This window comes from Monodon monoceros, unplaced genomic scaffold (genome assembly GCF_005190385.1).
Source record: "Monodon monoceros isolate NGI ecotype Baffin Bay Population unplaced genomic scaffold, NGI_Narwhal_1 Super_Scaffold_20, whole genome shotgun sequence".
Lineage (NCBI taxonomy): Eukaryota > Metazoa > Chordata > Mammalia > Artiodactyla > Monodontidae > Monodon > Monodon monoceros.
The window spans coordinates 44,452,710-44,478,178 of record NW_021703777.1 but is presented as its reverse complement, the minus strand read 5'-3'; the positions used below and the strand labels follow the sequence as shown (position 1 = coordinate 44,478,178).

At 40.0% G+C, this 25,469-nt stretch overlaps 1 protein-coding gene across 4 annotated transcripts in view; it reads left to right on the top strand.

Annotated features, from left to right (window-relative positions):
• Positions 1-25,469, top strand: part of MRPL1 (mitochondrial ribosomal protein L1) — an 89,543-nt gene that overhangs the window by 27,662 nt on the left and 36,412 nt on the right. For 2 of the 4 annotated variants that reach the window (XM_029235454.1, XM_029235453.1), the window contains exons 2-5: positions 4,460-4,525; positions 15,434-15,545; positions 22,374-22,632; positions 25,021-25,104. In XM_029235454.1, the coding sequence (XP_029091287.1) occupies positions 4,489-4,525; positions 15,434-15,545; positions 22,374-22,632; positions 25,021-25,104 (492 nt within the window). In that variant the 5' untranslated portion in view covers positions 4,460-4,488. Of the gene's footprint in view, positions 1-3,770; positions 3,791-4,459; positions 4,526-5,301; positions 6,621-15,433; positions 15,546-22,373; positions 22,633-25,020; positions 25,105-25,469 lie in introns of those variants that run through there. The other 2 variants (XM_029235455.1, XM_029235452.1) reach the window with 2 other exon arrangements.

Sequence of the window (25,469 nt, the reverse complement as noted above, 5' to 3'; positions counted from 1 at the left end):
AGAGCTCTGTCATCTGTCCCAGAGGAGCCAGAAAAGCATCTATTATTTATCCATTAAAAATTAACCCTTATCAATTATCCATAGTTATTTAGCGTACATTCACAAGGTGTCACTGAAGCTGAGGAACTGCAGTGGAGAATCAAATGCCACAAAAATGTTGTCATTCCTATTTTCAGATGGAAAAACTGAGGCACTGGGTGGGGACACAGCTTGCTGGGGTTGGCCATGCCACGAAAACCTGAACTGAACCTCTGGCTTCTTGATTGTTAAAGCCCACTCCACTCTGAGCCTCTTTTCTTCCCATGCCATCCCCTATTCCCTCCAACACCACCACTGTTCTACCTCTTCCACCTGATAACCATGGGAAGAAGAAAAAGGCTAACCCAGTAGCAACAACAGCAAAACCGTTAGACGAATAAAATAATTTAGACCAAGATGAGATGCTGCTATACATGGGTGAATACTGGAGTATTTGATTCAATATTTTTCAGATAAAAAAAACAAAGAAATAATTACTTAATCTTAATACGAAGATTCTTAACCCCTTATTAGTCCCTAATCAGACCTTGGAAAGGAACTCAGCCTCTGTCTGACCTAATTTCAAAGAAAGGACCTGAAAGGAGTGCAACAACAAAATGTCAAGTTCACTTCTAAGTCAACAAAACAATAAAGCCACACAGCACAGAAGGGAGGACGAGAGTCACATCCTTTTAATCCTTACTGCTTCCTCTCATGAGTTTGCAGACTCTTCTATAAAAATAAAACCTCTTCCTGAGAATTGCTTTGTTGCTATTGTTACTCTTCTCAGATTTATAACATTAAAAAAATGCATTGCCATGTTTTAGATAAATATTTCAAACAAGTTTTACCTCTGCGTGCATTAGAGATTAAAAAAAAAACTAACTCCAATTAGTGTTTTTTTGGTGCTTGTGATTTCCACCCTTGGCTTTGAAGAAAAAAAATAATGTATAGGTGCTTACATGTTATTTACTTTCTTCCACACACTCTGATATTACCTGGCCATTTTCTAATGTAAAACATTGGCATGAGAAATATTGAGTCAGGGCTTCCCTGGTGGCGCAGTGGTTGAGAATCCGCCTGCCGATGCAGGGGACGCGGGTTCGTGCCCCGGTCCGGGAGGATCCCATATGCCGTGGAGCGGCTGGGCCCGTGAGCCATGACCACTGAGCCTGCGCGTCCAGAGCCTGTGCTCCGCAACGGGAGAGGCCACAACAGTGAGAGGCCCGCGTACTGAAAAAAAAAAAAAAATTGAGTCATAGGTGTATGTATGTATAAACACCAGAGTTTCAGGGTGGCAGTGAAGCAGGAGGGGGCGGGAGTGATGGTCAAATGCACTGACTGGGTTGTTAGGCTCGAACACTACTTGTGTGGCCTTGGGCAACTCACTAACTTTTCGGAGCCTCAGTTTCTTTATCTTTAATTAAGCAAGCTACTACATGCTTAGCACAATGTCCGGCAAGAAATATGTGTGTGATACATGTATACTGCTGGTTACAAACATAGACTCTGGAGTCAGGCATCCTGGATTCAAATCCCAACTCAACTATGCACTAATTGGGCAAGTTACTGAACTTCTCAGTGCCTCTGTTCCTTCATCTGTAACCAGAAATTTGAGTATCATATAGAGGGTTTATACATCTAACTTTTCAATCTCTGAGATTCCATGATTAAGGCTTTGCTACTAATTCTGGCAGAGAGCTGCCAATTCATGCATCTTCACTAGAATAACTAGAGTCCCATGATTTTAATTAGGTCTTTGTTGGTTTAGAAAATAAAGACATTCACTGGTGATAGCTCAAGAAAACAGGAGTTGTTGTAGGGATACATATGGTAGATATGGATCTCACAAGAAGGCAGGGAGAGGAACAGTGATACTGCAGGCTTGACGGAAATAGGAACTGAGGCAGCATTTGCTATCTTCCTCTCAGAGGCGGGTGGCTCTCTTTCTTCTTCATGGTATTTCTGCTTTCCAAGGCATCCTCACTCCATTCTATTCTTGAAACTGACTGGCTTCATGTGACTCTACTCAGGCATCATTTCTGCTTGCTAATAACCCCAGCTTGCCTTTCAAGGCTTCTCTAGCCTTGAATCTATGCCATGACCTTACAGCTTGAGTTCTCCCACCTAAATGTTTCAGCCCTTCATTTTCCCAATTCCAGTTCTGTGAGAAGGATGACTGGCCCAGCTTCTCTTTTCAAGCCAGATCACTGGCTACAGTATGAACAGATTTTCCTTGAGTCAGATGGTTTCCGCTGATCCAAATAGCTGGGGCTTGTAGAATTTTATTTATGTGGGAGAGGAAAGTTTCCAACAGCAGCAGATGTAGGCAGGGCAGGAAGTTAGTGATATTTCTAGTATCTCCACTGAGTGATGGAGGTCATGGAGTTTACACCTAGAAATTTGGGAATCCACTTAAGTTTATACTCTGTATTAGGAAGAGACCTATTCATAAGGTTCTGCTTTGGGACTAACGATGGAAATATGAATTTTGCTTCAGGATGTGTTCTAGGGCCTTGCTACTCAAAGTGTGGTCCACGGACTAGCAGCCTCAGTATCACTTAGGAGCCAACAGATTTCTGACAAGAAATCAGAATCTCAGGCTCTACCTCAGACCTACTAAATTAGAATCTACATATTAATAAGATTCTCAGATGATTTGTATTCACATTAAAGTTTGAGAAGTGTGGCTCTAGGATGAATTGGTTTAGTGTAGGCCTTCTAAAAGTAACCAAAGGCTTTTACTAAGAAACTTCCAGTAGTGCTGTAGTCATGTGAGAACCAAGTGCTATGTTGTCAGAATTTTGTGAGTTGGTTGATTTGATGTATGACAGCTTGAAATCATCTATTCTGGGAATGTTTACACCATGGAGATTGACAAATACTATAAATTTGTGTCTTTTGTACTGGAAGCCTGGTTGTCAAACATTTACCAGCATTCCACTGGACAGTTCTAAACCTCCTAATTCAATCTGGAATTAAAACAATCTCCTAGGAGTTGTTGGACAGAGAAACTCCCATATATGGAAAGGACAAGACAAAATGAGTTTCAATTCTTCACCAAACTTTCAATCTTCTAAGAAATTATTATTCTAGATGGTGATTTCTTTATTAAAACAATAATCTGAGTATAAAGTAAGCACAAGGAGGGAAGGGAACCTAGGATGGTAATACTTAAAATCCAGATAGGTAGACAGGCAGACATTGAAAATTCTCCCAGCTGACAGCTGGACAGTTTTGGAGCTGAAATCCAGATGTGGAATAGCAGTTTCTGTATAAAGGAGAAGATAAGAGTGGGTAGAGTCTGGTCATAGAGACATACCCCATGGGGAAATTCATGCTTTTATTGCTTATATTATATCGAGTATAAAATTGTTAAATAAAACGACTCCTCCCCAAGTTAATGATAGGTATGGATGTAAACGTTTTGTGATATTACATAGGAAGTGGATTTTAAAGTGTGGTCTCTAGACTAGTATATAAGCATCACCCAGGAACCTATTATAAGTGCAAATTAATGAGCCCTGCCCCAGGCCCACTGGATCAGAAACTCTGGGGGGTAGAGCACAGCAATCTGAGTTTTAACAAGCCTTCTGGGTGATTCTGTTGCACACTAATGAAGTAGGAAATGTCACAGAGTTCCGTTTTTTGTCCAGAGTACTCATTTTCAACTTGAACTACAAATGGGAAGAGACTCTTCTTGCAAAGGAGTTTCCAGCTCAATTGGAAGACAGCTGAGAAAGGAGAGAACACAGATCAAGAGAACTATAAGGTTGGGCAAATATTGAGAAACTTTTCCCAAGGAAATTAGCCAAGCAGGCAGCTGGCATGATGCCAAGGCTCCTGGAGAGTAAAAACCTTCCTAGAAATCAATTGGGAAAAGTTGCTTTAAAGTGAACTTTGAAGAAGTACGTAAGCACAGCCTAAAGACTTTCTGAAAATACTAATGAGTTCTCATATAAAGAAGGTGACATCCTAGCACATATAGGAACAAGAATAGCATGTACCATATTAAGAATTAAGCAGATATTGGAAGAAAGGTTAGTAGAACAGCGTATTCATTTTACCTCTCTGGTTAAGAGCTCTCCCTGGTTCCTTAGTAATGACAACATTTAACATTTAATGAGTGTTTACTCTGTGCCAGGTATGGTAGTGAGTACCTCAGTAAATTATCTCACAGGTGAGGAAACTAAGGCCCAGAAAGGTATAGTAACTTGCCCCAAGTCACACAACTAATAAGTGATGATACTGGGATTCAAACCTGGGAAGTTTTGCTCCAGACCACCGCTGTTTAACTAAAACGCTCTATTGCTTCTCTTGAATGAGAACCTCATTGTGTGTTAAATATTTAGAGCCTTGGAGTTCCCATCTCAGAGTGTGCATTTTCATGGTTTTTACAAGTCTCAAGCTAAATAACCTCTTTATATATTATTATATATAGATAACTGGACTCTGGACCCCACCTGACTAATGCTATCAAGTTCTGGTGCCCAAAGTGGACAATCAGGTAAGCTGCACCTCTACAGGACATTGCTTCAATAAAGCTACTACTACAAGCACATTAAATGTTACTCTAAATCCTAATATCGGATGTTTAAATTCTCTTATTATAACAGGAGACATAAAGAAGCACACACATGGGGGCCAACTGATCCCAACTACGAAAAGGAAGGGATGTAGAGTCTAAGGACCAGAATCTCTAATCCGGATGTTTGGTTTTTGTCTGAGATAAATTAAGTGAAGTTGCTCTAATTCTGGCATTTACCCTTACATGAAATTCATTTTTAAGTATCATGAGAGCAACGGCTCTTTTATTCACCATATCTGTGCATAGCCAAGCACACTGCTTGACACATGGCAGGCACTCATGTATTTGTGAAAGGAAGGGAGGAAGGGTAAGGAGGGAGACAGGAAAGAAAGTTATAAAGGTAGATTCAGTTTTTTCTAATTTTTTTTTGTATAACAGCCATAAATGGGTGTGGAACTTTTGAAGTAACTGCTTAGGTGTTGGCAAGGCAGGCAAATAAATTAGAAATCTTATACTTCATGTAGATAAGTACAGTATACAAATACAAAATAAAGCATTTATGAAAATCCTACTTTGATCCAGTCCTATGGGCAGCTTCATAGAAGCAAATTTGCAAGCTTGCCATTCTAATCGAGTCAATAATTCATGTGTGCATATAACATTCACTTATTCAACAAATATTTGTTGAGAGCCTCCTATGTGCCAGGCAGGTAGTATGTGCTGAGTTTACAAAAATGAGTAAGACATGATTTCTGTTCCCAAGAGCTCAGATGATTAGTTGAGAAAAACAGATAACGTGGTGATGGTCACACAACTCTATAAATATACTAAAACCCATTGAATTGTACAATTTAGACTGGTGAATTGTATGGTATGTGAATTATAACTCAATAAAATTGTATAAAACAAACAGATAAACAAAAACAGGTGTAAGCCTTGTACAAAACCGGGAAGAGGTGGCCATAAATCAGCCTGGGAAAGGAAGAGGGAGGCTTCATTAGTGAATAAACCCTGAGTTGAAGTCTTAAATTTAAAAAATTAAAAAAAAAAAGTTACCGAGGTGATACGGTACAGGACGTTCCAGAGGGGACAGAGTGAACAAAGGCCTGGAGGTGAGAAACCGTGTGTGTGAATGGGGTTGAATGGGGGTGGGCTGCGGGCAGAGGGTTGAGGCCAGGGAGGTAGGCGGAGGCCAGAAGCGAGCTCGAGGTAGACACGCGAGGGTTTTATATTAAACTGGGAAGTGATATAATTCGTGATCATATTTGTTTTAGATAAACTACACTGACAGTTGTGACGTAATGGAAAGGATACTGACTCCCCCCCCCCCGGTCAGAATAACCTGTGCGTAGGTCTTAGATCTGCCATTTTAAAACTAGAAGTGTTATATAAATTTGTCAAGTTTTATTATTCAGTTGATCCTAATGGCACAGTTTGTCAGCAGCGGGAAAATGTAGAACTGCTTAATGTTCAGATTAACTGAAAACCACGCTGATCTTGCGATGAGTTCAAAAGAGTTTGTTAGTGAGTGGGACACGCCCCTTGGGTGGTAGTGGACAGCCTGGTTAATTTTTAAAAGTCTTTACGAGGCTGGAAACGTGGCGGTGGAAGCTGGTGAGATTATTCAGATTTTCTGTTTTTCATGCTCTCCTGGGTACTCTCACAATTTAAAATGATCGTTCTGAGTACACTTGCAGAATCAAAAAGAAAAAAATAAAAAGGAATAAAATAGTTGGAACATCGCCAACAGGACCGTACTTTCCAGGAAGGGCACGTTTCCCTGAAGATGGTTGAACTGTCGAACCGGAACCAGGAAACACTGGGCTCTACACAGCACGCAGGACTAACGGGAACAGAGCCACGGGGCACCCGCGCGGCGCGCCCCCCCGCGCCAGCTCTAGGGCTTACTTTGGTCCCACCTCCTTTCCTCTTGCTCCTTCGAATCCCTTCCCCCTCCGCCGTTTCCGGATAGGAACGCTTTGTAAATTCTTTCCAAGTTGAAGCGTGGGACCAATTTCGTCAACACAATCCGGAATGGTCAACATGGCGGCGGCCGTAAGGTTCCTCGGTAGAGGTAAAGCGAGGGGTCGTCTGGGCTTGCGGGGAAAATAGCTCTGGCGCCGGGTCTTCTGTGGCTGCACAGTGCAAGCCGGACTCTCCTAGGTGCGGGTCTGCACTGGGGGCTCGATAAGCCTCTACTCTTTCTGGACGCTTAAGTTCTCTAGAGGGTCGTTGCTGCTTAAAAACGACCTTATCAGAGGTTTCACTCCTTTCTGGAGCTGTCCACCCTAGGACGGGAGTGGGAAGGGGTATACATTGACGCCCTTCCAGCCACCCGTAGGGACCGAGGCAGAGACTTGGCTCTGTCTCCGATGCTGGGGATGTGGGCTGCGGGGGGAAAGGAGTTTGATACGTGAAGAGAGATCTGGAATGGAAAAGGTGGTATATTTTAGTGGCTTACAACCATAAACTTAGAATACTTGGTGCTTTCGGAGCACATCGTTGCAGGCAGTTCCAATTCTTAAACTTCCAGATGTTGTCCAGTTTGGATTAACATTTATCATTTGGAGGCTAGTTCTGTGATATTTCTTGCTAGCAACCCTTCTCAGCAGTTAATAAGGTCTAATTTGTTGGCTAGGATGACAACCCTTTTTGGGTACAGTACTTAAAATTTTTTTATTTTGTGTTTTTGAAGTACAGTGATACGTATTGTTATTTAACTATGGTGGATTTTTGGGTGGAGGCAGCAGCCAGGAACACCCCCATTTTGCAGAGGAAGAAACTGATTCTCTTAAGTATGTCGCCAAGTTCATATAACTAAATGGCAGAGGAAGACTGAAGCTTAACTCCTAGACCAGTGATTAATTGATTTTTTTTTTTTTTAACAGCATCATAGTCTTCTCTTTGAGCTTCGTAACAGGAAAGCTCATTGTAAAGACCAGCATTCCCTATTTGGGATAGTTGTTGCTTAAAAGATAGGGGTGACAAGAGATCACAACAGACCTTGATAACTGCTAAGTGAGCAAACTAAAAAGTATATCTTTACTGAAAAGAGATTAATGGCACTATCTTCATGTATGACAGAAATAACATTATGTTAGACAAACTAAAGGAACCAAAAGGAGAATCAAAGGTTATCATTCTCTCCTTGCCACATTTTCTTCTCATGGCTCTCAGGATGTCTCACTCTCTTAATTTTCTTTTTATCTCACTTGTCACTTCTCACATTACTTTGCTGGTTCCTCCTCTTCTTCCCAATTTCTTACCTTGGAATGTCTCAGAAGCAAGGATTCCATCCTTCATCCTCATGTCTGTTGTATCTAAATTCACTCTTTTAGTGATCTCATCCAAGTTTTGTGGCTTTGACTATTGTCTGTATCTTAATGGTTCTCAAAATTATCTACAATCAGGACCTCTCTCCTGAACTTTAGATTCTTAGACTCATCTCTCTATTCTAGATCTCCACTTGTATATCTAATCAGCAACCTAACACTTGTCTAAAATCAAACTGATGGCCATCGCCTGGAGTCTTCCCCATCTCATTTGATGGTTACTGCATCCTTTCAATTGCTCAGACCAGAACCTCAGAATATCTTTGACTCCCCCTCTTTTTCTCACACATCACATTAAATGGTTGACAAATCCTTTCTGCTTTCCCCTCAAAATAAATCCAGAATCTGACTTCTTCTCACTACTTCACTGCAACTACCTTCCAAGCCACTACCATCCCTCACCTAGATTTCTCTACAGTGTACTCTCAACAAGTAGTCTGGTCCTTTAAGAACTTAAATCAAATCATGTTACTCCTATGCTCAAAACTCTGCAAAACCTCCCCATTTTTCTAAATCTAAAGTCCTTAGAATGGCCTACAGCTGTGCTGTCCATTTTGTTATCCACAGTTGAGCACTTCAAATGTGGCTAATCCAACCTGAGTGTATTAAATACACATTAGATTTTGAGGACTTAGTACCAGAAAAAGTAAAATATCTCAATTTTTTTACATTGATAACACGTTGGAATGATATATTTGGGGGTATTAGCTGTAATAAAATATGTTAATTTTTATTATTAATTAATTTCCCTGATTTCTGTTTCACCTTTTTTTTAATGTGGCTATTAGAAAATTTAAAGTTATGCATGTGGCTTATGTTATACTTCCATTGGACAGCACTGGCCTAGGGTCTTCCATATCATTTTGTGCCTACCTTCTTCCACCTCCATTCACCCAGCTTACCACTCTGACTTCTTCTCCAGCTGCCCTCCTTCTCACTCACTGTGCTGTAGCACATTGGCTTTTTTGTTTCTGAAACACACCAAGAACATTCTTTTGTTGGGAGGACTTTTTCTCCCAAGTGGAGTGGGCCTGGAACACTTTCTCTAGATATTTGCATGACCGACTTTCTCATTTCTTTCAAGCCTTTGCTCAAATGTCACTTTTTTTTTTTTTTTTCTTTTGCGGTATGCGGGCCTCTCACTGTTGTGGTCTCGCACAGGCTCCGGATGCGCAGGCTCAGCGGCCATGGCTCACGGGCCCAGCTGCTCCGCGGCATGTGGGATCTTCCCAGACCGGGGCACGAACCCGTGTCTCCTGCATCGGCAGGCAGACTCTCAACCACTGCGCCACCAGGGAAGCCCCAAATGTCACCTTTTTAAAAGGGCCTACCTTAACCTTCCTATTTAAAGCTGCAACCCACTTTCCCCTTGATTCTCAATTCCTTTTACCCAGTGGGTTTCCTCTTACCAGTACCATTTTATGTTTGTTAGTATTGTCCATCCCCAGTAGGATGTAAGCTCCGTGAGGACAGGGATTTTATTTGTTTTGTTCACTAAATACTTAAAGCAGTGCTAGCACATGTTTCGTTGGCATAATCGTTGTTTAATAAATAAATGAGTGAATGAATACATGGATCTTCAACAAAATGCCACCCCTCTTCCATGTGTTGTAATGAATATTAAAGTAATTTGAATCCAGTTTTTGCTCTCATTAGTTGACATTTCCTTCTTTCATTCAATAGATGTTTATCATGTCTTCATTTGCCAAACACTGTGTTTTGTGTTAGGAACAGAATAGTGAACAAGTTATATACACTCCTTGGCTATGCATGGTACTTATCATCTATTGAAGAGCGGTCATTCATTGTATAATTACTTTTTTAATTACAGTTGTCCTGAGTGCTGTGAAGGAAAAGTACAGGTTGTTATAAGAGTGTATATGAGAGACCTTAATCTATTCTGAGTCTTCAGGGAAGTCTTTTCTGAAGGAGTAGCTTAAGCAGAGTCCCTGAAAGATCATTGGATAGTTACGAATTAGCTATTGGACGGGGGAGTGGGAAGTAGTAGGGGAGAATGTCACAGATCTCCATCTGCACTAATTTGAAAATCTGAAGGTTGTAAAAACCACGGTGTGTTCAAGAAACTGAAAGGATGCCAGTGTATTTGAAGTGTGGCAAGCATGAGAGAGAATGGTGTTAGATGAAGCCCGCTAAATAGGTTAGAAGCAGCTCATGGAGGACCTTTTTAAGAATTTACTTTATTCAGAGAGCAAGGTGAAGCCATCCAAGTGTTGTAAGGGTATGACGAGATTTCGTTTTTAAATCATCCCTCTTACTAGTAGGTGGAAAAGAAATGGAAAGGGCCAAGAGTAGAAGAATAGTTTGGAGTCTGTTGCAGCATTCCATGTAGTAGATGATGGTGGCCTGGACTACAGTGCTTATGGTGGGAAGGCAAAGACTACATAGATAAGATCTCCTGGGGAAAGTGAGGATTATAGAGTTAGGTTGAGAAGCCCTGGGGAACTCTAACCTTTCAGTATCACGTTTAAGAGAATCAGCTAGCAAAGGAGATGGAGTTATTTCCATCTCATTGCCACGGGGTAGGGGTGAGGATAACTTTTGAGAATGAGTGCAGATTCATTTACGTTCCTAAGTAGTGGAGGAAGTTCTGAGGGCTTCTGTTTTCTCTGAAGTAGCGAGTGAGGTTATTTGCTAAGAGCGAGAGGAGAAGAAATATATTAAAGGAATATAATAAAATACTACAGATAGATAAATTGACTACAGAAGGATTGAAAATACAGATATCATGGCCTAGCAGTTCTATTTAAGTAGTGGTATTTTTGTAGTTTATTTTTTCTTAGTCTGTAGCAGTTTGATTTCTGTTGAAAATTTTAATTTCTGCTTGTCATGACTGGGGATTCTAAAAGTAGTGGTTGAGTATTTTATAGCAGGTTGCAATTGATGTATTCAAGAGAATTATTATTTTAAGTATCCTGCCAGGGTTGTGGGGTTCTTGTTTAGTACAATTAGAATTATTTTTTGGAAGTGTTTTCCAAATCTTGAGTGGATAATTGCTCTTCCTTCATTTACCATATGTGATTTTTCAACGTAGCTGGCTTCTTTCAAAATGTGGAGAATCTCCTCTTAGACTGTTGCATACCAGCATAGCCACTAAATTTGAGACTCTGGAGGTCAGGAACTGGATCTCATTAGTCTATTTCTCTTCTTTTTCCTAGCCATTAAAGCCCCAGTTGTGGCTTTTGTGCCGCAGTAATAAACAGGTTTCCTATACTGTCCCAAATGTCGGACCCATATGTTCACAGAATTCACAGTCTTGGTGGTTTTCTTGTACTTCAACTTTGTTTTGGAAGATTAGAATTAGAGATGAAATTGAGTTGTTAGGCATGTGGTTTTGATGACGTTTGAGCTGATGATAAGGAGTAGACCAGGGGAAGATACGGAGCTGGTGCATCCCTGTCAGATGTAACATTAACTGTAAAGGCCCTGAGTGAGGAATTAACTTGAGGGACTCTAGGGATTCAAGGATCTGAAAGAAGGTTCATAGTGAGCAAGTAAGAGAGTGATATGGAGTGACAGGCAGGGGCCGGCTCACATAGGGCCTGTAGACCACAGTGAGGACTCGGTAGCTCTTCTGCGTGCGCAGTGCCCTGCACTTGGAAGCTTAACTCATGAAATGAATTCATTTGATGTGTAGACAAGTCTTACAGCTTACATGCTATTGGTCTATATAATGAGTGGATTTTAAGATATTAGATTTTAACAGTAATTTTACATGAAAATCTAGTTGTAGAGCACTAATTTAAAAAGTTGAGTTTAGAGAGTTCCCTGGTTGCCTAGTGGTTAGGATTCTGGGCTTTCACTGCCATGGCCCAGGTTCAGTCCCTGGTCGGGGAACTGACGTCCTGCAAACCACATGGCACAGCCAAAAAAAAAAAAAAAAAAAAAGAAAACAAAATTGAGTTTAAGCCCAATTAAACAGAAGAGAAAATATAGATGACCAAACATGAAAACATATTCAGCCTAATTCATAAGGAAATTTAAATTAAAACAACTCTGCATACCATCTTTCATCTACTAGGTTGACGAATATCAATGTGTTTGGTAACATACTATGTTGGTATGAGTGTATGGAAACAGGCAACCTTTTCATTGCTGGTTGAAATGCATATGGCACTGTTATTGTAGAGAGCAGTATTTATCAAAATTACAAACGTTCATATCCTTTGACCCAGCAAATTCCCTTCTTGAATTTATCCTATGAATATACTTGTATGTGTGCAAAATGATGTTTGTACAAGGTCATTCACTGCAGCACTGTTTATAATAGCAAAATATTATAAATGAACTAATGGCTCGTCACTGATTATGATACAACCACACAGTGTGGTACTTTTGCAGCTCTGAAGAGATGAAGTCTTTATGAACTGATATGAAATTATTGCTGTAATACATATGTATAAACGTACCTTTGTGAAAGGCATACATGAGATTATATATACACATCTCTTATAAATAATGTGTGTACATCTATATCTAATATATGTGTGAAAATGGGCTCTAATACCTTTACATGAAAAATAAAGGTATAGAACAGTGAGTAGAGTGTGCTACCATTTAATAAAAGAGTAGGGAAATAATATTTCTAGAGAGATGCATAAGAAATTACTAACGTGGGAGGGAAGCTGGGTTTTAGGGGTTGGAGGAAGACTTTACTTTTGTATATTCTTTTGTAACCGTTAAATAAAAACATTTTCCTCGTATTTCTACATACAAAAGATATTTATAACATATAAAGAATAATAACTTAAAATTCTGGATACTTACTAGTAAGCTTAAAAAAATAAAGAACATTATCAATACCTTCAAAGGCCTAAGTGCTTTTGTCTTACTTGATCTGTTTCTTCCCCAGAGGTAAGGCACTTTTCCTGAATTTCTATTTTATCACTCCATTGTTTTTCTGTATAGTTTTTTTTTTTTTTTTTGGCTGCATTGGGTCTTCGTTGCTGTGCGCAGGCTTTCTCTAGTTGTGGTGAGCGGGGGCTACTCTTTGTTGCGGTGCATGGGCTTCTCATTGTGGTGGCTTTCTTGTTGCAGAGCATGGGCTCTAGGTGCATGGGCTTCAGTAGTTGTGGTGCGTGGGCTCAGTAGTTGTGCGTGGGCTCAATAGTTGTGGTGCATGGGCTTAGTTGCTCCACAGCATGTGGGATCTTCCCAGACCAGGGCTCGAACCCATGTCCCTGTGTTGGCAGGAGGATTCTTAACCACTGTGCCACCAGGGGAGTCCCCTTCTGTATAGTTTTAACACATGCGCACACACACACGCACACACACACACACACACACACACACACATACACATACTCCTAAATACAATATTGATTACTTATGCATGTTTTTGAATTGAAATAATACCAAATGAATTCTTTTGCCAGTGACATTTTTGCTCAAATTATGTTTGAAAGATCCATCTATATATATGGCATATAGTTTATTCATTTTTACAGTCCTGTAGCTTTCCATTATAGGAATATACCACAAATTATTTATTCATCCTACTGTAGATACACACTTGGGTTCTTTTCTTCAGTTTTGCCATTTCAACGATGTGATGATCATTCTTGTGCATGTCTCTTAGTACACGTGTGCAGGAGTTCCTCTAGAGTACATGCCCAGGAGTAGAATTGCTGCAATCATTGAGGTGTGCATGCCCATCCTCTTTGGGTAATGCCATATTGTTTTCCAAAATGGTATTCCAATTCATACTCTTAACTGCTATGTGTAAAATTTATCCTTATGTGATACTTTCAGCTATACAGGACTTTTAAAAAAGTTTTGCCAATTTGCTACGTGTAAAACAATGCTACTTAAATTATCTCATCTACAAACTGTTACCTGTCCAAAATAAGATCAAAGCACTTCCTTCATTGAGAAAGTCTTGTGGAAAAAAATTTTGTCAGCTGCACTAAATAATATACTTACTTAGTGATGTGTTTGATTTACATGCTGGGTTAATTTTAATTTGGTAACAGATAGGCTGTAACAGGCTCACAGACCACTCTTTAAGTAGCACCGTAAAATGTTACGTAAAATGTTACTGTGGTTGAAATTAACATTTACCTGATCACTAACGAGACTGTACTTTTTTTTTTTTTCGGTATGCGGGCCTCTCACTGTTGTGGCCTCTCCCGTTATGGAGCACAGGCTCGGAAGCACAGGCTCAGTGGCCATGGCTCACGGGCCCAGCCGCTCCGCAGCATGTGGGATCTTCCCGGACCGGGGCACAAACCCATGTCCCCTGCACCGGCAGGCGGACTCTCAACCACTGTGCCACCAGGGAAGCCCAAGACTGTACATTTTTTATATGTTTATGCATCATTTGTATTTCATTTTCAGTTAGAAGTCTATTCATCTCTTTTGTTTATTTTTCAATTGGGTTGATCTTATATATTCTGGGTATTAATCCTTAGTCCAGTATGTATGTTACTGTTATAATCTCCCAGTTTTTGGCTTGTCTTTTCACTTTCTTTAAAGTATCTTTTGATAAACAGGTGTTCTTAACACTAATGTAGTCACTTTTCGGTTAGTGCTTTTGGATTTTGTTTGTGAAATTGTTCCCTTCTCAGAGGTCATAAAGATATTTTCCTATATTCTGAAATCCTTTAAGTTTTGCCATTCCCATGTAAGTCCTTAGCCCATCTAGATTTGATTGATTGCATATGTGTGTGTGTGTGTGTGTGTGTGTGTGTTTGTGTGTGTGGTGTGAAATAGGGATCTAAATACACTCTTTTCCCTGTTGATAATCACTTGTCTTAGCACCACTTATTGAATTCTTTGCACAGTGATTTGCAATAACATCTCTGTCATATTTCAGTATCCATATGTACATGGGCTTGTTGCTGGGCTGTTTATTGTTTCATTAGTCTATTTTTCTTGTGCCAATACCAAAGTGTCTTAATTACCATAGCTTTATAACAAGTCTTGACCTCTGGTAAGACAGTACCCTCCACTTTCTTATCCTTCAGAAGTACCTTGGGCAACTTGAATGTATTATCTATACAAGAAAAAAAAAAGAAGACTAAAATTTAAATGAAAAATTCAGGATACGTATTTGTAATCTATAATAATAGAGCTAACATACTTTGTTGAGCCTGAACTAGACTAAGTCAAAAATAAATTAGGACAGGGCTTCCCTGGTGGCACAGTGGTTGAGAGTCCGCCTGCCAATGCAGGGGACGCGGGTTCGTGCCCCGGTCCGGGAAGATCCCACATAACGCGAAGCGGCTGCGCCCGTGGGCCACGGCCACTGAGCCTGCGCGTCCGGAGCCTGTACTCCGCAGCGGGAGAGGCCATGGCAGTGAGAGGCCCGCGTACCGCAAAAATAAATAAATAAATAAATAAATTAGGACAGAATTCTTCAATTAGATATGTTTACTTGACTTTAGTTTCAAGAAGTATAGTTTCCATTTTTACACTTTTTAAAGATTGTGGTTAACTCACAAATATTGAATATTTTTGTTTTAGAAAACACTGAGAATGTAAAAACTATGTATGTAGTGATTAATATTAATATTTTACATGTTTTTTTTCTTTCAAGTCTTGATACATCAGCAAAGGCGTAGTCTTTCCAAGATGGCTTCTCAGACGTCTCTTTATCCTTGTTCTGTGTACGTTCTGGTGCCCAACAGACATTTTGCTGCTGCTACAAGGTAAGTTTTTTTGTTTTGTTTTTATTTTTTTAGTTATTTCATCTGCTATCATTTAAATCTTTGATTAAAAAACAATATGCTTGGGGGGCTTTCCTGGTGGCACAGTGTTTGAGGGTCCACCTGCCAGTGCAGGGGACACGGGTTTGAGCCCTGGTCCAGGGAGATCCCACATGCTGTGGAGCAGCTGAGCCCGTGTGCCACAACTACTGAGCCTGCGCTCTAGAGCCCACGTGCCACAACTACTGAAGCCTGCGTGCCTAGAGCCCTGTGTGCTGAGGCGGGAGCAGTGGGAGGCCTGCGCACCATAGCGGGGGGTAGCCCCTGCTCTCTGCAGCTAGAGAGGGCCCGTGAGGCGGCAGGGACCCAACACAGCCAAAAATAAAATAAATAAATTAAAAAAAAAAAAAGAAATATGCATGTTTTTAAAAAACTGTGAAAATTTATTAGCAGATAATTTTTTCCATGTCTAACGATGAGTTATTCAGTAGCTTGATGAGAATCATAGTATTCGCAATTTTAATTGTGGTTTTAATATTTTAACGTATTGACTTTATAATATACTAAAAAAATAGTTTTTTCATGGCTGATTTTCTGTCAGGATCTGAGACAGGGTAGAGGGGCTTGTGCTTGCTTCTCTCTTCTCTCTTGCCACTCTGAATCTTCTCTCTTCTGCGTGTATGTGCATATACTCATGGTTTGCCAGTGGCACCTCTGACTCTGGTTTTGCTTCTCTCTTGACAATAGGTTCTTTTTCTTGCTTCTTTGTATATCTCAGAATATTTTATTGACTGCTAGATATTTTGTTTGAACAGTTGAGACTAAAGTACATACTATTTATGCCTGGAAATGGGCATGCCTCTTCTGTCACAGTGTTAAGTCAATCCAGTCAAAAGTTGAGCTGGGGTTTGGTTTTGTTACTGCTATGGTTACCACCACCAGCTTCAGATTTCTGTACTGTTACCTTGTGCTTAGGGTGGGGGCTGGATTGCTGGAAGGTTTTTTTTCTCAGTGTTGCTGTTCCGTGCTCAGTTTTCAACCTTGCCTGTGCAGCTGTGCCTCAGAAGGGGGTCACTCTCCATACTCTTGCTCCTCCCCAAGTAGAAGACTGCTATTGCTTATTACTCAGTGCTTGTCAGGCTGGTGATGGGTACAGAAGGGATTCTGTGTTTTCCAAGTTCAGCCATTGTCTTAAGTAGGCCCACTGTTGCTGGTCCTTGGGCATGAGGTTTTCTCAGTATTTCTCTCCCTCCCCTCATGGTATGTATCTATTGCAGGTCTTGTGCTGTAGTGCCTGGACCCTTCCATAGCTTTATTGGTAGATGATACTGCACTCAGGACTATTTCCTGCCCCACCCCCGAGGATAAAAGTTTTAGTGTTTTTTCTTCTTTCTAGTGTTTTTTTCTTCTTTTATTTCCATACATACAGTGGGTGTTTACCTGTGCCCTAGAGGGCTTCAGGGTTACTTGCCTTTCCAGCTGTAGTAGCTGATCTTCTCCATACTGCACCCTTGAAGGAGGCTCCCTAGTCCCCTGGCCTGCTCCCGTCTTTCCCGGGAGCATCTGGTGGAGGTCTGTGGAAAAGGCCCACGCAGTGAGTGTGAACTCCCCTTGTGTCTGGATCTCTCAGGGGGTTTATACGTTAGTGCTAAAAGTTTAGCTGATTTTTTTTCCTGCCTGCTTGCCTTCCTCTTATTCTCTGCTACAGGTGAGACCCTCCTGGCTGTATGCATATGGAGTGGGGTTGTGGGGAGATTTCAGACCTGTTTGGTTGCCCTACGATCTCAGCTCTGTGATGCGTTCAAGAAAAGTTGTGATTTTATCTGACTCTGTCATTGTTAATGCGCTTTCCAGCTTTTATTTGTATCATTATTGACTAGGCTTTATTCTGTCAGTTTTTACATTTTAGGTATAAGCAGAACTTCTGCATTTAGTTTATTTTTTTAAATTATTTATTTATTTGGTTGCTTGGGGTCTTAGTTGTGGCAGGTGGGCTCATTAGTTGTGGCACACGAACTTTTAGTTGCAGCATGTGTGTGGGATCTAGTTCCCTGATCAGGGGTTAAACCTGGGCCCCCTGCATTGGGAGTGCGGAGTCCTATTCACTGCGCCACCAGGAAGTCCCTGCATTTAAGTTTAATGAATAAACCAGCATCAAAGGTGGGTGTTTGTGATTTTATTTATGTGATTACACTGAGAAGTAAGAATTCCAAACATTGGCATTCCATTAATAGTTATATGCCCTAGGCATTTTCTCTTTAGTTCTGTTTAGTTCAGTTTAGTTTGACTGAGGTTGTGTACCCTCCTACCTCCGCCCCAATTCCTCAAAGTAAAGGCTTCTTCAGCCTTAAAAGGACTTGGATCTCTGGGGTCACAGATCTTCAAGGATCTTGAAGTGAGCTTTATTATAGCACTGATTTTTTTCTTATCTTGTTTTATTTGGCTATGACCGTGGAATTATTTTTTCCTTTCATTCTCTTGGAGGTAGGAGACAGGTGAAGCAGGGAGAAAGTTATTACCTGAAAACAGTCTCTTATTACTCATTTAATCTGTGTGGTTTAGTTACCCAGGTAACTACAGCTAAATTCTGTTCTCTCTAATTTGGACTGCCAGGTGTTTCTCCCTCACCTTCCCCAAAACCTTTCTAATATGATTATTTTATTCTCTGAGAATCATAGTATTTAAGTTCTCCTGATAGGGCCTTAAATAATTGCATGAACAACAGAGTTCTTCTGGATGTGATTCTTATGAATAAAGGCAGACAATTTTTGGAGTATCATGGAAAACAACAGGTGGTGGGTTTATAAAATTAATTATTATTGACAGATTTTATTCAATTGCAGTTTTTTATTAATTTTGGAAGACAGTGTTTTCCTTAAAGTCCTATTTGCTCTGTGTTATAATGATGTACTTTATTTTTCTTTTTACTAAAATAGTGTTCTGTTTGTAACTTAATATTTTCACTGAACCGTCTCAAATATTTTGTGAAACAAGGTCTAAAGTATAAATAAGTAAACTGCTGTATATCCCAACTCAGTCTCATTATGTATCAGACTTATATTGGGTTTTGCAAATATTTATTACTTTAAAAATCATATTTTAGCCTCTGGGGACTTCATATTACTAATTGCAAATTAAATGGACAGGTTCAGTCATGGTTAAAAATACAGTGGTGAAATCAGCATTTACATAAAGTAAATCTGTAGGTTATAGTTACAATATTTATTCCTTTGTTAATCTTAGAGAGTTTATTACTAAAACAGGCTCTCTAGGCTCCTTCTTCTATTGGCCTCACTGCTCTTTTACTAAATATAAAATGTGATTTCTCCAGTTTGGAAGGTTTCAGGATTTTGTGGTGTACTCCCAAATACCATTGGGGCATGTCGCATCATCCACTCAGGCACCTACTTAGACTTGTCAGCAGTCCAGTGGTAGGACACCTGTGTCCCATTAAAAATGAGCACTGTCAAATTGCTTATTAGTTGGGAGGATACTCTTATTAGCTATGGTAATAAGGATTCATCCAGTGCTATAAGTGAGAATGGAATTATATGTTGGATTGGTTTTTGAGGTTCTTTTTTAAAATATCATTTTACTGTCATCCATTTCTTTTGCATAAATTTTCTAGGACCCCATATTGGTTTTCTGTTGCTGCTGTAACAAATTACCACAAACCTCGTGGCTTAAAACAACTCAAGTTTATTATCTTGCAGTTCCGTAGGTCAGAATTCTGACATGGATCTCACTGGACTAAAATCAAGGAGTCATCAGAGCTTCGTTCCTTTCTGGAGGCTCTAGGGGAGAATCTGTTTCCTTGCATTCCCAGCTCGAGAGGCTACCCATATTCCTTGGCTCATGGCTCCCCCTTCCTCTGTCTTCAAAGCTAGGAATGGCATATTGAGTCCCTTTCATGCTCAGATTTCTCCTGTCTCTTCCCATCTCTATCAGATGCGGATGAGAAAGGGGAAAGTTTCTCTGCTTTCAAGGACTGTGTGATTTGGGCCCACCTGGGTAGTCCAGGGTAATCTCCCCATCTCAAGTTCTTTAACCTTAATCCCATCTGCAGAGTCCTTTTTGCCAGGTAGATACGGACATCTTTGGGAAGCCATTATTCTGTCTACCTTAGAACCCAGACATCTTTCTAAAATATTATTTCACTAATTTAAAACTTTTATGGTTAAAAGATTAAAGGTGTGACTTGAATTAATGCTGAGAAAATATATCACCTCTAGCTCTGACTTCTTAACTTCAAACTCTTACCTGTAATTTTCTGTTGAACATATTTTCTTAGTTTGTAAGCATCTTGTTAGCATTTGCTATGTAACAAACTACCTTATAATTAATTATCATTGCCCACACATCTCTGGGTGAGCTGATCTAAGCTAGGTTTGGATGGGTGTCTCTGATGCCCTTGGCTGGGCTTGCTGTGCATCCATGAGTCCGCTGCAGGTCAGCTGAGAATTGTCTAATCTAAGGGCTCTGTGGGGCAGCTGTGTTTCACACTTCTCACATCCTCCCACCTTGGACTACCCCGGTCCTGTTCTTATGAAAATGGCAGAAATACAAACTTACAAGTGGAAACAGATGAAGCCTCTTATGCCTTAAGCTTAGAGCATAGAAACTGTCACTTTTGCTTTATTCTATTGGTCTACTAGTCACATGACCAAATCAAGGCACTGAGAAATATACTCCACCCTTTTAATTGGGAGGAACTGCAGAGTCACTTAGCAGAGGGACTTGAATAGAGAGAGGGGGTAAGGAATTGGGGCCAGTGATGCAACTAACCCCACACTCAAACTCTGTTTACCCAAACTGAACTCATCTCTGTGACTACCTTCCTCATAAGAAACCTGTTTTGCTTTCTTTATTTCTGGTTTTAGTTAATGATACTACTCTAGTCACCCAAGCCAGAACCCTACGAAGTATTCTAGAGTCTTCTCTTTCCCCTTTCCCTATCTTCAATATTTACCTTGTAAAATATCTCTGTAATCTGTCCAGCCTATTACCATCACTGCTCTGGTTCAGGCTGTCATACCTCCTTAAGAAGAGAGGGAGCGAGTTGTCTCTTAATTGTCTCCAATCTAGCTTCCGTCAAATCCATCCCTTATATTGCAGCCAGAATACTCTACCTGAAATACAGATCCCACTCCTGTTCAGTGGCTTCTCATTGCTTCTAGAGGAGGCTCTCTGTGATCTAGATCTGCCAGCCTCATGTGCTGCTGTTTCCTGCCTTTTGCTTTACCTTTAGTTCAGGAGTCAGCAAAATATGGCCAGTGGGCCAAAAAATCTGGCCTGCCATCTATTTTTGTACAGTTGATGAGCTGAGAATGTTTTTCACATTTTTAAGTGATTAGGGAAAAAAAAGGAAAAAAGGAACAGTATTTTGTGACACGTGAAAATTATAAAATTTAAACCAGTGTTCATAAATAAAGTTTTATTGGAACAGAGATACACTCATTGATTTTTGAATTGGCTGTGGCTGCTTTCACTTTACAATGGCAGAGTTGAGTCATTGAGACAAGAGACCGTAAAATATTTGCTCTCTGATCCCTTACAGAAAAAGTTTACCAACCCCTGCTCTAGTCAGCTAGAACTTATAATAGCTCCCCTTATGTACCATTCTGTTTATCATGCCTCAGTACTTTTATTACATTGTTTCTTTGCCTGGATAACTCTATAGCTTTATTGCTATATAATTTACGTACCAAACAATTCACCCATATAAAGTGTACAATTCAGTGGTTTTTAGTATATTCACAGCATTGTGCAACCATCACCACAGTCAGTTTTAGAACATTTTCATTATCTTCCCGCAAAACCTCATGCCCATTAGCAGTCGCTCCCCATTTCCTTAACCCTCTCCCCTGGCCCTAGACAACCACCAAATCTACTTTCAATTTCTATAGATGTGCCCAGTCTTGATATTTACTATAAATGGAACCATACAACATGTGGTGCTTTTGTGACTGGCTTCTTTCACTTAGCATAATGTGTTTAAGGTTTATACAAATTATAGCATGTATCAGTGCTTCATTTCCTTTCATTGCCTATTAATATTCTGCTGTATGAATATACCACATTTTGTGTATCCATTCATCAGTTGATGGACATCTGGGTTTTACTTTTTGACTCTTTTGAGTAATGCTGCTATGAATATTTGTGTACAAGTGTTTGTGTGGTCATATATTTTCATTTCTCTTGGGTATATATCTGGGCTAATTCTTCCTTATCCTTCAAGAATTGATTTTGGGGTCATCTCTTTCAGAACTCTTCCCTTCCTCCTAGGCAGGGTTAGTGTCTTTTCCCTATGGCCCTGATAACATTCTCAAAGTATTTACCACATCATATTGAAATTGTCTCTTTGCATGTCTGTCTCCTCTAAGTTTCTGGAGAGCAACATCAATGCCTTATCCAACTTTGTATCAATTGCAAACAGTTCAAAAGTTCACTTAATATTTGTTGCACTAGAAAAACTATAAAATAATCTATGCTTTTGAATTAAAATAAACTTTATCTTTTGTCTTTTTTTGGTCTAATGTACATTGCCTTTTTTTTTTTTTTTTTTTTTTTGCGGTATGCGGGGTTCTCACTGTTGTGGCCTCTCCCATTGCGGAGCACAGGCTCCGGACGCGCGGGCTCAGCGGCCATGGCTCACGGGCCCAGCCGCTCCGCGGCATGTGGGATCTTCCCGGACCGGGGCACGGACCCGTGTCCCCTGCATCGGCAGGTGGACTCTCAACCACTGCGCCACCAGGGAAGCCCCATTGCCTTTTTTTTTAAGTCTCTTGGACTACATATTGAGATAACTGATCTTGAATTTTTTTTTTTAAGGCCTGCAAAGAAAACAAAAAAAGGTGCCAAAGAAAAAGCGTCGGGTGAGAAAAAAGATGAGATAGAAAAAATAAAGTCATATCCCTTTATGGAAGGTGAACCTGAAGATGATGTCTACCTAAAACGCTTATATCCAAGGCAGATATACGAGGTGGAGAAAGCTATTCACTTACTTAAGAAATTTCAAGTTCTGGACTTTACTAATCCAAAGCAAGGTGTCTATCTTGATTTGACACTGGATATGACACTGGGGAAGAAGGTATGTAGACTCAATTAAAATTTATTTGTGAACAGTGGTTGAAAGAATTGCCGTTTCTTCATTTAAACAATTTTTGTCTCCTGTAATACTTTTTAGAAAATCTTGTGCTCTTTCTGAACTTTAGGTTGAAAAATATGTCTGTTTGTCTTAATTTTCCAAATATAAGATAAAATGTTGAATGTACTCTGCAGAGTTGATGAACATATATCTCCTCTTCATCTGAAAGTCAGTGGTATAAATTTCAATAAAAGTAGTGTTAAAATTAATTGAGGTATTGCTGTAACTTTGAAAAATGACTTAGGCTGCCTGGGTATGTTGTTCCTTCTCTGTAAATGAGGACTTTGGATTAGCTTAGTAGCCTTCAGATGTTCCTTGGAATCCTAAAGTTGAGAGTAAGTTTGGGTGGAGTTCCAAGCCCCTTACTCTCATCTCAGCCAGAACCTTTCTACTTTGTCTGTTTATATATTGCAGTTCCATGGAAGACTTGTTTATAAAATTCTAAAAGTGGGAAAAACACTAGATTAGATTTGAGGTCCATTACAGCTCTAAATTTTATAAGCTTCTCACTTAAGTCTGAGTTTTTTGGAGATGATATTTTAATTTTTACTCCGAGAATGTCTTTTTTGGGTCAAACTAGAAGGTATATAGTTTTGAATACAATTTAACAACCTCAACGACAACAATTAATTGAGCACGTAGAAGGAGGCAGTACAGCATAGTGCTTAAGAGCATAGGCTCTGGAGTCGGGTTACAGTACAGGCCAGAATCCTGGCATCACCAGTTACCTGCTCTTTAAGCTTCTGGTTTAACCTCTCTAAATCTCAGTTTTTTCCTCTCTTTATAAAGGGGGATAAAATGCTTATTAGTTCATTTGGTTATAGTGAGGATTAAATGAGATGATAGTGAAGGATTTGGTAAGAGTTTAATAATAACGATCAACATTTACTGGAAACTTTCTGTGTACCAGCCACAGTGCTAAATGCTTTGCATGCATTTGCTCATTTAATTCTATAATAATATCAGAAGAGGAAGCTGAGACACAGAAAGTGAAGTAACTTGCTCAAGGTCACAAAGTAGGGGGTGGAGTTAGGATTTGAACCAAGGTCTGTCTCATTTCTTAGTTCTTATTTATTATAGTTCATACCAGCCCTGTTGTAATTTTATTTTATACCATAGTGTTACTGTTCTTTTATTTTAAATTGTTATACTGTCCAAGATAATCACTTTCTCAGTCAACCATTAATGTAGTTTATAACGCAGTCTTGTATGACCACAGGTTTCATTTCATAAATGGAAGCCACTTGTAAACTAATAACATTGGAAGGGTACAGTTGTTTTCCTGAGACATTTTTTGTTGTTGATAGAGTGCTTGTAAAACAAGCCAGCATTCCCCCAGGGGATGCTGTTGTGATTGCTTGCCATTGAAAAATTTACTGAAGTCAGTTGTGACATGTTAATGGCAAAGGAATGCCAGTCAGTAAAACTGAGTTACATGTCTGATATAAAGTGTGCTTAAGAGTTTGTGCCTTCTTGTCTGAAAAGAAATTCTCAGCAGGTTATCTCTATGCAAAGCTTTTCTGAAAATATAATCTTTCAATCAGTTTAATTAGGGAGTAACTCCTTTTCTCTTTCTTCCAGACCTTAAGGCCGCACCAAAACTATGGGCCTAGAACTTGTTTCCCTGCGACGTCTCCCTAAGAGATCTGAGCCATAGACCTAGACAGGTCCTTGACCCAATGACTGAACATATTAGTTCTGAGGCCCTGTAGAAACTCCACCTGTATTAGGGCGCCTCACATGCATTCCATTATTTATTTGGGATTTTCCAACTGGCTTCCCAAATATATCTGAAAGTGGTGGGTGGTCCAGGTAATTTCAAAATGGACCCACTCAGAAGAGCCTTTCAGGTTTGGCAATCAATCTTGGATTTAAAGTTAATATCATCTGATTTACCTGATTGTTTAGAGCCAGTGATGGAAATTAGGGGTGACCTACTGAACAGATCAGCTGGATATTGTTCAATATGCATAGCTATATACATGTCCTGCTTGATGCTATTAAAAAAATTACACGTTCTTTTGAATTTAATTCAGGGCAGCAAACATTTATTGGCATCCATCATGTGGAAAGCATTGTACTAGGTGCTGGGGAAGATATGGATTGTGCAAACTCATCTGTTAATATGTGAGAGACTGTGATGAATGATGTAGAGATAGAAGCCAAGTGCCGTGGAAGTATGGAGCTGGGGAGAGAGATTTAGATTTTTATTAGGATTTCTTACAAAAGAAATATAATCTCTTATGCCTTAAAGTGTAACCAGTGAATATTTCAGATATAGAAAAGCTGAATGAATTTTTCATAATTGATTTTCCATTGTTGTGTATTTAGAAAAAAGTGGAGCCGTTTGCCAGTGTTCTTAGTTTGCCATACCCATTTGTTTCAGAGACCAGTAAAGTTGCTGTATTTACAGGGGTGAGTAACCTTTGTCAACTTTTTATATCGTTTAATTTTTTTTACATATTACATTAGTCAATGATTAGAATAACTGAATGAGGGCTTCCCTGGTGGCGCAGTGGTTGAGAGTCCACCTGCCGATGCAGGGGACACGGGTTCGTGCCCCGGTCTGGGAGGATCCCACATGCCGCGGAGCGGCTGGGCCCGTGAGCCATGGCCGCTGAGCCTGTGCGTCCGGAGCCTGTGCGTCCGGAGCCTGTGCTCCGTAATGGGAGAGGCCACAACAGTGAGAGGCACACGTACCGCAAAAAAAAAAGAAAAAAGAGTAACTGAATGAGTAGAGTTAGAGGAAACCTTAGCATTCCTCTAGACTTATTTTCCCC